Source organism: Vulpes vulpes, chromosome 14 (assembly GCF_048418805.1).
Source record: "Vulpes vulpes isolate BD-2025 chromosome 14, VulVul3, whole genome shotgun sequence".
In the NCBI taxonomy this organism is placed as follows: domain Eukaryota; kingdom Metazoa; phylum Chordata; class Mammalia; order Carnivora; family Canidae; genus Vulpes; species Vulpes vulpes.
The window spans coordinates 95,474,941-95,491,009 of NC_132793.1; the positions used below are offsets into that span (position 1 = coordinate 95,474,941).

Genomic DNA, 16,069 nt, shown 5'->3' on the forward strand with positions numbered 1-16,069 from the left:
GCCCTCTGTGCCCTCCATCAGTACCCACACTGGAACTCTCCGCTACTGTCTTTCTCCACTTAAGCATCATTTAGCTTAAGATGGAAGCAAGTGAATTACTTCTTGGGTCCTTAAAACTTCAGCCTGGGATGGAGATTATTCATCCCCCCAACTGCTGTCCCGCAGCAAAAGTATGAAGGCAGAAGTGCACCTCCCAAGCCATTTCATAAGTAGAGGTGCAACGTGTCTGAAAATTGACAAGAAACTCTTTTGAGAGAAAGAAGGAAAATGGGGAGATGCTAAAATATAATGCAACGCAAGGACGTGGGGGCAACCCCTTCCCTCGGGAGGCTTGTTTCGTCGTCTGTAAAGCGGGGGTTTACCTCCAGGTCCCATGGACTTTGGTTCTTGGTCCGCCACAATCTAGGTGGCTGTGAGCTGGCTCTCTGGGTCCCGAATCAACGATTAAATGAGAATGAAGAAATACCTGTTTCCTAAAGGGGTCTTGGCTCCAAAGAAAGAAAGAAGAGGTAAACCCGCAGCACAGCGCTCGCACCACGGCGAGCCCGCCCGCGGCCGGCTGCCAGGCAGGGGTCCCAGGGCCCGCGGCGGCGCAGCGGGGGGGGCCGGGGCCGCGGGGGAGCGGGCGCAGCGCGCACCCGGGCCCGGTGGCCTGCCCCGCCCACGTGGGGCCGCGGCCCGTCGAATGACTCGGTGCAACGTGGTGGCGGCGGCGGCGGCGGCGGCTCGGGTTCTTCCGGGCGCCGCAGCTTCCTGCCGAGCACCGCGCGCCGCGCAGCCGCCTCCGCCGCGGAAGCCCCGGGTGCAGGCCTCGGCGCGGGGGCCCCGGCTGAGCCGCGCGCACCCCCGCGGGCCCGGGCCGCCGACCGCACGATGCGCGCCGCGCCGCCCCCGCCCCCGCCGCTGCTGCTGCTGCTGCTCGCGCTCCTGGCCGCGCCCGCCGCCCGCGCCCGCAGAGCCGAGTCCGCGCCGGCGCCGCAGCCCCGACCCGAGCGCCCGCCGCGGCCGTCGGCCGGCCCGGGGCCCGGGAACGCCACCCGCACGGGGTCTGGGGCGCCGGCGGGCGGCGGCTCCAACAGCAGCGGCGACGCCCTGGTGACCCGCCTGTCCAGCCTGCTCCGCGACCTGCCCACCCTGAAGGCGGCCGTGGTCGTGGCGTGCGCCTTCACCGCGCTGCTCATCGCCTGCCTGCTGCTCCGCGTCTTCAGGTGGGTCCGCGCCCGCGCCCGCGCCCGCGCCCTGCCCCTCGGCCGCCGGCCCCGCGCGCCCGCCGCACCCGCCGCACCTGCGCGCACCGAGGCCCCGCGGGGGAGCGCCCCGGCCTGGCCGCGGGGCCGCCGCGTCGGGTTCGCCCCCTTTAGCTCTCGTGAACACTGGATCCTGTGAGCCCTGCCGCCCCTTAGTGCTAACGGGAGCGCCACCAGTTCTGACGACGAAGCATTCATATTTACACGGAATTTATTTTTATACCCATTTGACAGATGGAGGGAAAAAAAAAAAGGCGGGAGAGGAGGGGTGGTTTATGCAAGTAGACTTAGCGGTGGTGGTAGAATTTGACCCACCTTACTGTTGTTCCCTCCCTTGCCTCTGAGGCCCCTCAGTGCCCCAGCTGCCTTCTCCCTCTCCCTTCGCTGTGCTACCAAGAAAAGCAGAGTCTAGCGCCCGGTGATGTGCCCAGGACCCGTGTTGGAAGTGCGCTGGGCGCTGGGGATTCCAGCTGGACTCCAGGATGCTTGGTGACCCTGGGTGGTCCCAGCGACTTTCTGTTGGTGGGGGATACCGATGGGGAGGCTCTCCGTGCTCCTGCCTGAGAGCTTGCCCCCCTCGAGACTCACAAGGGCGTGAGGGGTCTTGGAGAGGCTTTTGTGGGTCGCTCAAGTTCAGGGAGAAAGTGTCTGGGCAATGAGGAAGGAGGACCTGGGTCCCTGGAGTAGAGGCAGAGCTACCTGGGATGCCAGGAGGGCGTCCCAGAATGCCTGGGAGATCCTGTTTTTGCAGGAAATGAACCAAATGTATCCTGTTGCTTAGGCAGTGCTGCTGGGAAGTCTGGGTGTGTGTGTCTGTTATTCACTGCCCACCGCCCCATTCCAAGTGTACACAGCGGCCTTTGCTGTTTGATCAGCTGTTGGAGGTTTGGGGCCAGGGGCTGGCTCTCCCCGGGGGAACATTTTCAGCATAGCAGCGGAAACCAGACCTGGAAAGGCAGGGTCTGGAATTATCTGTGGAGGTTTTGCTGTTGCCATGTGATTCCGAGTCAAGGTGTTTCCTTGTGGGTCTGTAGGATTAAATGTCAGAGGTCCTGAGAAAATGGGGAAGGGGGTGCTGTGTTTCCACATCCATCCCCCCATCCCCTGCCCTGGCACAGCTCACATTCCTCACTGTGTTGGCCTCCTCTATGTGCTTTGGGCATTGAATTGCTGCCCCCCTCCTTTGCCCTATCCTTTCCACTGCCCTCACTCCTCTACTTAAAAACTTCAGTAGCTCCCGGTGTAGCTATCACCTGGGTGTGGCATTCAGGGCTCTTACAAACCCACCCCAGCCCATCTGGCAGCCATCAGCCAGCCCTTCTCAGCCTCCTTGCTGCCACTTGCTTATTTCCTTATGCTCCATGGCGTAAGCCTCTGCTTTCCCACTCCCGGGTCAGTTTCTGTTGCATATCTGCCATGAGGGCACCAAGGCCCAGCTCCCATGCTCCTTCCTCTATGTGGTTTTTGGGACGTCCGAGTGAGGCCCTTGTTTCCTTTTCTGGCCTGCTCCAGCCCTAGCCTTGCGCATCTTCTGCACAACCCTTCTCACGCTGTGCTGGGTGGCTGGGTTTAGTGCCAAGCTCCCATGCTCAGCAGAAAGCCCTGGGGGACACGGGGGTCCTGTCCTCCTCGTGTCTTGGTGCCTGATGCCAGCCTGGCATTCAGTGGAGGCACCTTTACTGATTCCGGATTGTTCAGTTGGAGGTGAGCTTTGATGCCTGGAGCAGCTCTGAGCATGGAGGTTTGAAACATTTAGCTCAAAATAGGCCTCCCAGCCTATAAGGCAGTGTGCTTTTTAAGAAGGTATTTGAACTATTTTGCCAGTCTGCTCCTTATTACCCAGGGGTGGAGGAGAAAAGCAAGCAGCATGTGGCCAGATGTGAGCTGCGTGTTTGAGGGGGGCAGGGGGAGCTGATACTCAGCCCTCATTGACTTGTTGGCACAGTGTTGGGAGGAGGTTCTGATTTCACAGAAGCTGGTTATGTTCATGATCTACCTCTTCTTCCAGGGAAGATGCTGTTGTTGGGGTGAGTGTGCAGGTGGACCGCTGCCACTCTAGTTTCTGATGCAGACAGGAACTCCAGCATTTTACAGCTGGGAGGGGCCTCAATGATACACATTGAGCAGAGTTAGTTACCCACCCACTAGTTTAGAGAATCTTCTAGAACGTGCCATAAATCTGTGGCTGAGGCAGGGCCCATGCCCCATCTTGCTGTTGGTCTGTACTGTGGCCTTTCCTCTTCCATGGTCCTCAGCAGGGTCAGTTCATCAGGACTCCGGACCACCTGCTGCCCTGGCTGGGTGTCCTGCTTTCCTTTAGTCACTGAGTCCTGGCCATTCCACCCTTGATGTAACCGCGAGGCTTTCTGGCCTGTGCTCACATCTCTCCCCCTGTGGTAGTGCCCCCACCTGCCAGCATTTCGGCCTGGCTTGTCTCCCCACTTCTTGTGTCCAAGTCATAGCAAGAGCCTTCATGTACATTGCTGTTCTTGCTGCCAACCTTGTCCCTGCCCATCTTCCATCCCTGGTCTCAATCCTTCCTCTGTCCATCTGCACCCCCAAGCACAGCTCCTTAGTCTACGGACGATGCTGGCTTTTCATCAACAGGGCCCTGCCTCGCTCTCGAGCCCCCTAAGTTGGCTCTGCCTGCAGCTCCAGCCCTGCTGGGCTTCCAGAGGCTCTCCAGTGGTATCCCGGCACCTGCATGTCTTGCCCCACTCTGACCCTCTGCCTGGGGTCTCTGCCACCATGACTACAGGGCCAGCTCATTGCCCTCCTCTGTTCCCTCTGAAAAGCTTCCACAAAAAAAAAAAAAAAAAAAAAAAAAAAGAAAAGCTTCCACAGTCAGGGCTCCAGTGCTCGAGCACTGGAGTTTTGAAGTTCCCACGTGTAGTTGTAACAGCCACTGAACATGTGTCCCTCTGCTTTCCAGCCTGGGGGCTCCCAAGAGCAGAGCTGGACCTTGATCATTTTGTGTCTCTCTAACACCAGGTAGCCTCCATGCACATGCTGGCATCTAATGAAGATATTTTTAGCAAATGAATGTTGAACTCGTAAGTAATTTATGTTACCGATACTCCTCAGAAAGTCCTCTGTGACCAAATGCATGGCTGATGCCGGAAGCCTGCGAGGTAGGAATTTGCTTGGATGGTGACCCTCCATTTCCTTAGCAACGCAGACCAGGGAGGAAGAGTATAGTCAGGTTACTGCTTATAAAGCAGCAACCCAAGCCCATTTGTCTTTTCCCTGAAGGAGCTTCCTTGCCAGACAACAGAAACAATGTGGATCCAAGGAAACTATTAAAATTGAAAGCACAGAATATATGTAATAATGAAAAAGATATATACGTTTTAAAAAAGATTTTATTTATTTACTCATGAGAGACACACAGAGGCAGAGACATAGGCAAAGGGAGAAGCAGGCTCCATGCGGGGAACCTGATGCGGGACTTGATCCCAGGACCCCGGGACACTCAACCACTGAGCCACCCAGGTGCCCCAAGATGTATACTTCTTAATGGAGCAGTTCCATCCCCCAGGTACACATGTTTTTCATGTACTATATCTTTCTTCCAATTTTATTAATTAGAAGAGGAAGCAAAGATGCATGGCTAGTGAAGTTCAGAGAAGTTCTGTTTGGTAGTGAAAATATTTCGATAACCTAAGTAATAATTGGGTCTTGGTTAAATAATTTATGGAAAGTACGCAATACTGTACAGCTCTTAAATATGGTGACTATGGGGGTGCCTGGGTGGCTCAGTCAGTTGGGTGTCTGACTTTTGATCTCAGCTCAGTTCTTGATCTCAGGGTCATGAGTTCAAGCCCCGTGTTGGGCTTCGTCCTGGGCATGGCACCTACTTAAGAGAAATGATGACATTGATCTAATACTATATATTATCAAGTGGAATGGGTTACAAAGCAGCATATTTAGGGCAGCCCAGGTGGCTCAGCGATTTAGCGCCACCTTCAGCCCAGGATGTGATCTTGGAGCCCCGGGATCAAGTCCCATGTCAGGTTGCCTGCATGGAGCCTGCTTCTCCCTCTGCCTGTGTCTCTGCCTCTTTCTTTATGTCTTTCATGAATAAAATCTAAGATTTAAAAACAAACAAACAAAAAAACCAAAGCAGCATATTTAGTATGATTTCATTTAAATAATAAACATATGATGAATATGCAAAGAAATTCATGTGTGCATGCACATTTGTGGATGTGGGTAATTATTATTTTTCAGGTCATGTTTTTACATGATCTGAATTTCTGTACAATGGGCATATGTTCATTACTGCTCTCCCTGTCTGTACTGTTGGCTCCTGGCTGTGTCTTTGGATGTGCCTTCCTAAGGACCTGTAAGAAAGAGTCTGGGTTATACATCACAAGTGAATTTTTGGGTCTCAGGGCTGCTCATCCTTGATTTTCTTGAGCCTGTACCAGTCCACCCTCCCTCCTGCAGTGCCCGAGGGTTCTCCTGTCAGAGATGGGAGATGCTTAGTACCATCTGACTTTCTCATTGTTCCAGTTAGGTAGGTGTAATTTGGTCCCATGTTGGTTTGCTTGGCATTTTCTCATTTTCTACTGAGATTGAGCAGCGCCCTCTTTCCTGTACTTATTAATCAAGCACATCTCTCCATCTGCAGAATCCTTGATACCTTTTTCATGTATCTGAATAATTAAAGAATACTGTTTTAAGGCTGGTGGCAAAATGGAAGGAGAGAAAGGCAGTTTGTATGCAGGGTACCCTCTGTGTGTGTGTGTGTGTGTGCGTATGCATGTGTTCACGTGCCCCTCTCACCCATGTCTCTGCACGCGGTTCTGCACAGCTGGCAATGGGGCTGCCCCCCGCCCCAGGTCTGTTACCTGATATGTTTCTCTGAGAGCTAGAAGGAAATCAACAAGGAGGCTGTGTCTAGGAAGTAGAAAACTGCAATTCCTCTCATTTTTTGATGTTTAGAAATATCCAGTGGATTGCATGGAGTTGGGGATGGTACAGTGTAGCCAGGATTGTGCCCCAGGTGCTTTCTCTCTTTCTTTTTTTTTTTAAAAAGATGTTATGTATTTATTCATGAGAGACACAGAGAGAGGCAGAGACACAGGCAGAGGGAGAAGCAGGCTCCCCACAAGAGCCCAATGTGGGACTCGATCCAGGACTCTGGGATCATGCCCTGAGCCAAGGCAGATGCTCAGCCACTGAGCCACCCAGGTGCCCCTCTCCACCTGCTCTCTGGGGTCCAGCTTTACCCTTCGAGATCTGGAAGGAGTCTGACTTGACTCTCTAGCACCTTACGAGCAGAACAGGGCAGAGACAAGGCAGGGAAACCATTACCTCCACCACGACTCTCCTTTTCCATCCTGGCAAGCCTCTGAGCTCTGCTGCCCAGGCCACATTTCTCCCAGATCTCTGCTGGCTGCTTTCCCAGCCACTTCTTATTTCAAAAGCTTTGTAAAATCCTCTTATGTGGAAGGAGGGTTTTGGTGCTTCCTGGGGGATGGGCGGGCAGTTGAATCCTAGGTGGTCTGACACTGCCTGGCTGTCGCACTTGCATTGGTGGCAGGTGTGCACCGCCACGTCCTGAAGGTGTTGGGACTGCAGAAGCTCATTTGCTTTCCTATGCCAGCACTTTGGAAAGGAATAGAGACTTTCCTGCTTATCCCAGATTCTCCCAATTTCCCATCATCTGTGTATTTACACTTATAATAAGAACAAATGTCATTGAGAGAAAACATAACAGCTTCATACTTTTTGGGATTTGGGGAGACTTAACCATTCTGACATGTTTTTACTTATGGCTTGTTAATATGAGAATATTATTTTATTTTATTTTTTTTAGAAGATTTTATTTTATTCATGAGAGACATAGGCAGAGGGAGAAGCAGGCTCCCCATGGGGATCCTGATGTGGGACTTGATCCCAGAACCCTGGGATCACAACCTGAGCCAAAGGCAGATGCTCAACCACTGAGCCACCTAGGCGTCCCGAGAATATTATTTTAATAAACCAGAGCTTGAAGCGGAGCGTGGTTAGCAAGAGAAGTCACTTTTTATGAGTTCAAGAGAGATTCGGGAGCTTGTGTAGTGTCAGGTTATTTTTTGATGATGTGACCAAGGTTTTGTTTTTTATTTTTTATTTTTTTTAAAAAATTTATTATTTATGATAGTCACAGAGAGAGAGAGAGAGAGAGAGAGGCAGAGACACAGGCAGAGGGAGAAGCAGGCTCCATGCACCGGGAGCCTGATGTGGGATTAGATCCTGGGTCTCCAGGATCGCACCCTGGGCCAAAGGCAAGCGCTAAACCGCTGCGCCACCCAGGGATCCCGTGACCAAGGTTTTGAATTGAGGGAAAAGCTATAGAAGTGAAACCTATTTATCCTGATTTGATTTTAATTTTTAGTGGGTTTTCTGCTTGATTGCTTTTCTCATTTCATTGAGATAAGATGGACGTAGTGCTTTGTAGGTTGATGGTGGACTGCCTAGTGGTTTGACTTACATTTATTGTGAAAGGATTAGCACGATAAGTTTAGTGAACATCTGTCACCTCACAGAGGTACTAAACAAACAAAAACATTTATTTTTCTTTATGATAAGAACTTTGGGGATCTACTCATTTACCAGCTCTTGGGTACAAAGTACACATCATGTTTACATTACACCCCTGGGACTTACTGTCTTATAACTGGAAGTTTATACTTTTTGGCTGCTTTCATCCAATTTCCCTCCCACATTTAATTTTATATACCACAGAGAAGAAAGAACATTAAATAAATCTAAGACAGCAGAAATACAGATTAAAAAAAGAGTGTAGAGTGGTCCTTTGATTCTGTTTTCCACCAAGTTAAAAAAACAAAGTCATAGCACACAGAGGTTCCCTCAAATTGTTCTCAACCAGCAAGGACTTTTGCCCTCCTGGGGTCACTTGGCAGATATTTTTGATCGTCATGACTTGCAATGAGGGATGCTATTGGCATCTAGTATTTAGAACCAGGGATGATGCAGAACATCATGCAGTGCACAGGACAACCCCTTAACAAAGAACAGTTCAGCCTGAGATGTCAGTAGTGCCAACGCTCCCTGAGAGTCCGGGCTGCAGGCTGTTGGTTGTCTGACGTGAGTAGTTTACTGAACCTTTCCGGGCTTTCACGGGCTAACTCCAATTGCAGTACATGCCTCTCAGGCCTATCGGGATTATTTAGAATGACATGGAGTCAACCAAACCCCTGGCTCCCCGTTAAACAGCTAAGTGTCCTATTATACTTAAAAATACGAACCTGAAAACAGATGTAATTTATACCAGACCTTTTGGTCTTGCTTCTGCCTGTAAATGAGGATACGGCCATATGGCCAAAGTTGTCAGGCAGGTGCATCTGCCTCTGGGCCTCTTTCAAATGTAATTGGTGACTCTTTAACCTGCGTGAGCCTCCCTGGACACGGCGGACCCTGGGTGGAGGAGGTACCTCATGACTACCCTTATAAATGCGCCTGTGAGGAGCTGGCACCTGTCACCTCTTTCTTCTATCAGATTGGAAAGGGAGAAAAAATCCCTCTTTAATTTAACCCTGAGCCCTCTGCCTTATATGGCTTCTTTACCCGTAAACTCTCATGCCCACGAATGCGTTGGTTTCAGGGGGCTTTGCAAACGCAGATCCTTCTTGGCACACGAGGCACCCCTAGGGTGGGACTCTCCCTGTTAGCGTCTACATAGCACACTCCTGGGTTTAAGGAGAGAAAGCTTCAGGGGTTGTGCTGGTATTTTAGTCTTATGGCTGATGCTTTAGTTCTTATTCTTTGCAGAGGGAATTTCTGGGACCATGAATTTAGAATCATGTTGTCATGGTTTCACTTAAAAAAAAAATCTGTGCTTAATCTAAGGGTGATCTGCCAGGAACCTGGACTTGGTATTTATTTTCCCCTGGGTGGGGCGAGGGTTAGGGAGAGGAAATCCATGCCCACTGGCAAGTGTGGAGCAGAGAGAGGCTGTAGCACACAGAGTTCTCCTGACCTCCCTCCTTCCACTCCATTGTACAGATGAAGAAACTGAGGCCCTGGAGGGGGAAGGGTTTGTTGAGGTCATCCAGTGAGTTTGTAGGAAAAGCAGAACTAAGGCACAGGTGTTCTGATGCTCAGCTTGGTCTTTTCTGGGCCTCTAAGCTGCGGTGGGCTGGGTTTTGGTCTGGTACAGCTGGGTCTCTCCACCAAGGACCCAGGAGAAAACGTGGCTGAATGGATGGAGCTTTCTTTTCACTGTGAGCATAGGGGGCACATGCTATGGGGAACACCCCAGAGGCTAAGGAGCTTCCAGTTCAATCTGGGAGGTGGGATAATGCTCTTGGATGATTCTACTGGGTAGGTAAGAAGGACACCAATTCAATTAGGGAAGGATGTATCAAAAGTAATATTTGCAAACAAAAGTATAAATTGCAAAAGGACGTGAGGCCTCAGGTGCTTTGACTGGGGACAGGATGGTCTGGGAAGGAAAATGCGGGAGGAGGAGGATTAGGCTTGGTGCAGGGATAGGATGAGGAAGTTCTTCCAGGACCAGATGGCCAAGCAGGATTTGCCATGGGGAGGGTTGAGGGAAGTGATTGCTTGGAAATGGTGATGATGTGGGACACCTGGGTGGCTCAGTGGTTGAGCGTCTGCCTTTGGCTTGGGTCGTGATCCTGGGGTCCTGGGATTGAGTTCCGCATCGAGGAGCCTGCTTCTCCCTCTGCCTATGGCTCTGCCTCTCTCTCTCTCTGTTTCTCAAGAATAAAGTCTTTAGTATATGTGCTGCCAAAATGAGCACTAAATAAAATCCTTAAAAAAAAAAAAAGGAAATGGTGATAATGTTAATAATAGTAGCATCTGATCCTTATTAAGCCCTTACTGTATAGCAGGCTATGTACTAAATGTTTTCTCTGCATTTTCTCATTCCTATGATCAGTGTGCTGCTGGAGCCTCTTCAATTTACAGATAAGTAAATCGAGGCACAGAGGATGGAGTCTTGCTCAAGGCCATGCAGATGGGGAAAGGCCGGGGTCTGACTTTGGAGCCAGCGGTCCCTGCCCTTTCCTTTCGCAGCTGGATTTTGATTTTGGAAGATGCAGATTCTAGTTGCAGGATACGGGGACGTGTATTGGGTCAGAGGGGCAGATGGAGTAATCCAAGTGCTGCTTTTAGTACTGCCAACCCTGCTAGGGGTTTCATAAGTATTTGCTGAGTGAGTGGCTTATAGTGGGGACTCAGGATGGCCACGGAGATAGGTAGAAGGTGCCGGAAGGACAGGTGGGGAGGACTGGACGCCTGAGTGGATGAAGAGAATGAGGGAGAGGGGAGTGTCAGGGAGTCCCCTGAAGGGCCTGGAGGAGGGGCTAGGGTGAAGGGAGTGGTCAGATAGGGCAGAAGGGGAAGCAGAGGATGGTGTGCTGTGGAACTGCTCACAGAAATGCCAGCTACACATCCGGACATCTGGGCCTGGGGTGAGGAGGTTGGGAACTTCTGTGAGAAGTGACTGTCCCTGAAGTGGGGGTGGTGGCGGTGAGGGTGAAGAGTGACATTCCCACGCCTCCTCTACCATGTGACAGGGACAAGTGGATGTAGAAAGGGTTGCTCATGACATATGTCCCAAAGCATAGTGACCTCAGAGTTTCCAAGCTGTGGTTGGGTCTGCGGGGTCCAAAAGTGTCCCTCTTGGCCATCTTGCCACTGCCCTTGAACCAAGGGAGCCGCTTCTAGAGGGCACGTGTTGCATGCCTTGCTTCCCTCACCTGGCACCGCATACAAAAACTAGGAGGACCCAGCCCTTTGCAAACACACCTGGGAGCCAGAGAAACAGGTCTTGGTGTATTTGTTGTAGTCATGTTGCATGTGACTCCTCAAACAGGTTTAAATCCGGGAGTGCTTATTTTGTCTTGAAAGAATGAAAGTTGATGTGTCTCTCAGGTATTGACAGAGGGAAAGAGAAACAAGTGTGGGGAGCAGATGGAGGCCAGAAGCTGTAGCGTTGTTACTGGAGAAAAGCCCTAAGGCTTGTAATTGAGCTCTTTGGGGTTGCATGGTCCATGTTGTATGATCTGTGCTTATAGGAACTTAAGCGCGCCCAGGGCACAATGTGCATTGTGTGCTGGATGCCAGTGTGAGGCTCAGTCAGAAATGGCACCTCTCTGTTAACCCCAAGGGGGTGGTGCCCAAAGGGGAGGGAAGCAGATAGGTTGTATAAATGACTGGTCCCCTTAATCAAATGAACTGCTGGTGAGCAAGTACGAGGAAGACCTCTGGTGAACAGGTGTATCATTCCATCTTGCTGGGCTCATGATCTTTAGTTGAGTTTTTTAATATCACCCATGCTTGGCGTCTGTGACTATGGCCAGGAAAGAGTCAGGGGTTGCAAACTCATGGTCCCCAGGTGAGTTTTTTTTGTTTTGTTTTGATGTGCACAGTGTTTTTAACAACTGAGATGGTTCAGAAGTCTTTGCATAAAAATCTAGGTCTGCTTCTTTGGACAGATCAGAATATCTGGAAACACAGGGCCTGTGTTCCATGTGACAGTAATGGGGGGCATCCATCTCGGCTGGGCTCTTGAGCATCGTTCCTTGTGTCTTTGGCTCTGAGACAGAGGATTGGTTGTCCTGTTTGTTCAAATGTTTGTGTCACACCAGACCTGCTTCCTGGGTTTCCTGTGCCTGTGGGGCTCTGGAGCACTTGAGGTTTTTTTTGACGTGGTGCTTTGAGGCATTGTGCTCACCTGGGATCTGGGTGCTGGAATGGAGGAGCCCTGGCATGGTGGGGAGGGCGCGGTGCTGGCACAGGGGTAAGGTGTGGAGGTGCTTCTGACCATGTCTGGATGGTTCTCACTGTGTTCCGGACAGTTTGATCAGAACCGTCCTAGGGCAGGGTCCCTGGTGACCTTGAAGCTCATGCTGCAACTGGAGGAAAAGCTGTGTCTCCTGTAACTGAACGGCAGATGCCCATCTGGAGCAGGACGAGACAAGGTTCATATTGCACTGGGTTCACCACATTCAGTGGCTGGCTTAAACTACCTTATTTTTTTATTTTTTAAAGATTTTATTTACTTATTCATGAGAGACACACACACACACACAGAGGCAGAGACACAGGCAGAGGGAGAAGCAGGCTCCATGCAGGGAGCCCAATGTAGGACTCAATCCCGGGTCTCCAGGATCATGCCCTGGGCTGAAGGTGGCGCTAAACCACTGAGCCACCTGGGCTGCCTTTGCTTAAACTACTTTAAAATGAAGGTGTGGGGTGGAGCACAGAGGCCTCCCCCAAGGCAGGGTGGGAAGGAAGGTTGGACTTGGGAATTGTATCCTGACTACCTGCCGTGGTGGGAGGCAGTGGTGGCCTCACCGCTGGAGCTTGGAGTCACCCCTACTGATTGCCCATTCTCCAGGGACCCCGTTGTCATCCCTGCCTCTCCTAGCACTTGCTTCCCTGCAGGGAAGCTGCAAGGTGGTATTAGAATTGGGTTCTTTCTTTCTTCAAGTTTCCTTAGTTTTCTAGGGAAGGCTCAGTTACGTCTTAGGCTCTGGGGCCGCAGGTGCGGGGTAGATATCAGAGTGAAAAATGGGAAAAGCCTCTGACCCCAGAGCAGAAGCCCCACCAGACATGAAGGCTGCATGACCGCTTAGCCAACCACCAGCAGCTGCTTGATCTGGCCTCCCCCTCATTTTGTTCTCATTTTCCTTATTAATTTTTCTAAATGTCAAAGGGGACATATGTCCTCTGTGACAAGTAGTGTGGTTTTGGCCACAGACTGGTCTTTGAGCCAAAGGACCACTTAAAACAAATTGGCTTAAAAACAAAATCAGCCAGGGTGGAGGGAAGGTGTGGCTGTTGGGTTTGACTCCTAAAGTCATGGGATGTGCAGAGGTGACCTGCAGCCTCTGGGCTGAGCAGAGGGGCCTGGGCCAGCTCCAGGGAAGAGCAGGCCTGACTCATGGCTGCTGCATTGAAAAACATTATCTTCGGGGCACCTGGGGGGCTTAGTAAGTTAAGCATCTGCCTTCAGTTCGGGTCATGATCCCAGGGTTGTGCATTGGGCTCCCTGCATTGGGCTCGCTGCTCAGTGGGGAATCTCCTTCTCCCCATCCCTCTGCCTGCTGCTCCCCTCTCCTGCTCTTTCTTTCTCTGTCAAATAAATAAATAAAATCTAAAAAAAAAATGTTATACCATTAGTGGCTTCAAATTTTTACTTCCCTGTTTGTTCATTTTAAAAATAGGTCGTATATTCACATGGTTCAAAATTCCTGAGAAGCCAGAGAATATATTTTGAATAATCTTCTCACCTCTTATTCCCTCAGCCACCATGCCTCCTTCCCTGGATGCTATCAGTTTCCTGTGAATCTTTCCAGAGGTTTAAAGTGTAGAAATGAATGTAACGTGTGTACATATTCATATAAATATATATGTACCTTTCCTTATTTTTATTTATTTATTTAACTAATTATTTATTCACTTATTTTTTTTTAAAGATTTATTATTTATTTTTTTCATGAGACACACACACACACACACACACACACACACACACACAGTCAGAGACACAGGCAGAGGGAGAAGCAGGCTCCCCACAGAGAGCCTGATGTGGGATTTGATCCAAGGATCTGGGATCACGCACTGAGCCCAAGGCAGACACTCAACCACTGAGCCACCAGGCATCCCCTTTCCCTATTTTTAATAATAGCTTTATGAGATATAATTCCCATATCATACAGTTTACCCATTTAGAGGGTCCGAGTCATGGTTTTTAGTGTATGCACAGTCACCATCACCTCAGTGGATTTTAGAGGGTTTTCATCACCTTAGAAAAAAGCTCTAAGGCCATGAGCAGAACCCTCATTTACCTCCCAACCCCCAGGCTTGGGTAAACATGCAGTTAGGATTGGTTTCCTTTCATACTCCTCTTTTTCAGAATTTTCCTGGCTGTTCTTACTACGTTTAAAAATTTTTTCCTTCTCTGAGCTTTGGGATCAACTTGCCTAGATTCCCCAGCAAAAATCTGTCAGTATTTTATTGGATTTAATTAAACCTGTAGATTACTTCAGGAGCCCTGACATCAGTATGGAGGTTGAAACTTTCTTGTCAAAAGTACGGCGTGTCCTCTTTTTGTTGACACAGTCATCCTGCTGGTGGCCTCTGGCGGTGGCAGGAGGTGGCAGGCACTCACTGTTGGACGATTAGCTGCCTGAGAATGACGTGGGGACACCAGGTGTCTTGGCTGCATTTCCTGTTCTCCTGTTGGAGGTTCTGGCATGTGGTAGACCTAGATTTGAGTCCCCCTTGTGGGCCAGGTCACTCAGCGCTTTCTGGCTTTTGTGTCCTTGACTCCACGATGCCTTGCTGGCTGGAGGCTCCGTTAAGACCATGCGTGTGATGCCTGGCACTGAGTGTGCCCCATCGTGGTGGCTGCCATTATTGTCACCTCGGTGCAGTGATGAGGCAAGAGGGCCACATGGGTTTCAGAGTTGCATGTAGATGGTGCCCCACAGTGGGGGCGAGGCCCATGAATGGAGATCCCAGGAGTCTGAAGAAGGGGTAAACCTGACTCGGGTGTCCTGGGGATGTCTTGTCAGGGAAACAGGAAAGCTGTGGCTCCAGGGGGTGATTGGTGGTTGGGGTAGGGAGGTACCACGAGGATTCATCTCTGGAACCCCAACTGAACCTGGCAAGTGGTAGAAATTGATATGAAGTTAGGATTTGGGTGAGTGAGTCGCCCAGAGGCACTTAACAAAGGAAGTGCAGAGCTGAGGTCCAAACCCCACCTTGGGACGTGTAGTCTGTGGATCTTCCCTCTGTGCCCCCAAGCCAACATCTCATTACAAGCTAACCCTTTAAAGGTCTGTGTGGTTGGGTTCCTCTTATGGGGCAGGGCTGGGACAGAAGGCCCCCCTCCTTGCTGGCCTGCTGGGCTCTGATGCTCTGCTCCGGGCCTTCGTGTTTGCACAGGCAGGGCAGGCTCAGTCTCTCTGGGAAACCCACTTCTGACCAGATGCTGAAAGGGCCTTTGAGTAAACAAATCCTCTGGCTTTCGGATTACATTTCAGAGGACAAGAATCTTGAACTTCTCCTCTGTCCTGTTAAAAGTGTGTGTTTTGGCTTGTGTGGAAGGGTCCTTTGTCTCCTAGACCTTCTCTGGTCTTGCCTATTCCTGTGAAGCACAATGTGAGCATTGACTTAAAGCCACCATTTGCCATCTCTTTGTTGAGGCCACTCAGTTTAAAGGGACCTTGTTCCAGGAGGGAGAAATAGTGTCAAGGGGCCGTGCTGGGGAGCATGGCCCAACTGTATCTTTTCCCTTCTTTGATTCTCCAGGTCTCCTTCCTTAACCAGAAGCTATATGGCCGACAGTTTGGGCAAGCTGCTGTTCTGCCTGGTGTCCCCCCCACCATGATGGTTGGGTTACCAACTCAGGTCTGACTCTACACCTGGGCCCTAGAACCAGGTGTCTAGAGCCTTCTTCCTTGGGCTGGTGACTGAGAGGAGGGCCGTGTCCACAGGCTGACCTGCTGTCCCCTGAAGAGATGTAGGGGACCTCAGAGTCTTTGTGGCCATGTGGCCTTTGCCTTCTCCTCAGGCCTCATAAACAGCCCTGTGGGAAGGAGTCACTGGGATGTTTGTCTTCTTGGAAAACCTGTTGCCTGGTGGCCCTAAAGCAAAAAATTTTGTGATATTGTCACTGAAGCACTTTGTGTGGTTCTTTGTGTCTAGTGCAGGGATGAGTCCCAAGATTTAAAAGGGTTTGATGAAGTGAGAAAATGATACTTACATGTGGAAGTTTTACTATTAGAATGTCAGAAAATCCCAAGATGGTGTGCAGTGTGACAGCACTGGTT

General features: G+C 50.6%; 1 protein-coding gene across 1 annotated transcript in view; it reads left to right on the forward strand.

Moving 5' to 3' along the window:
• The first annotated feature begins 710 nt into the window (after positions 1-710).
• FAM174B (family with sequence similarity 174 member B) overlaps positions 711-16,069 on the forward strand; it is a 42,893-nt gene continuing 27,534 nt past the window's right edge. The window contains exon 1 of the mRNA XM_072737215.1: positions 711-1,208. Within this exon, the coding sequence (XP_072593316.1) occupies positions 874-1,208 (335 nt within the window). The 5' untranslated portion in view covers positions 711-873. The remainder of the gene's footprint in view (positions 1,209-16,069) is intronic.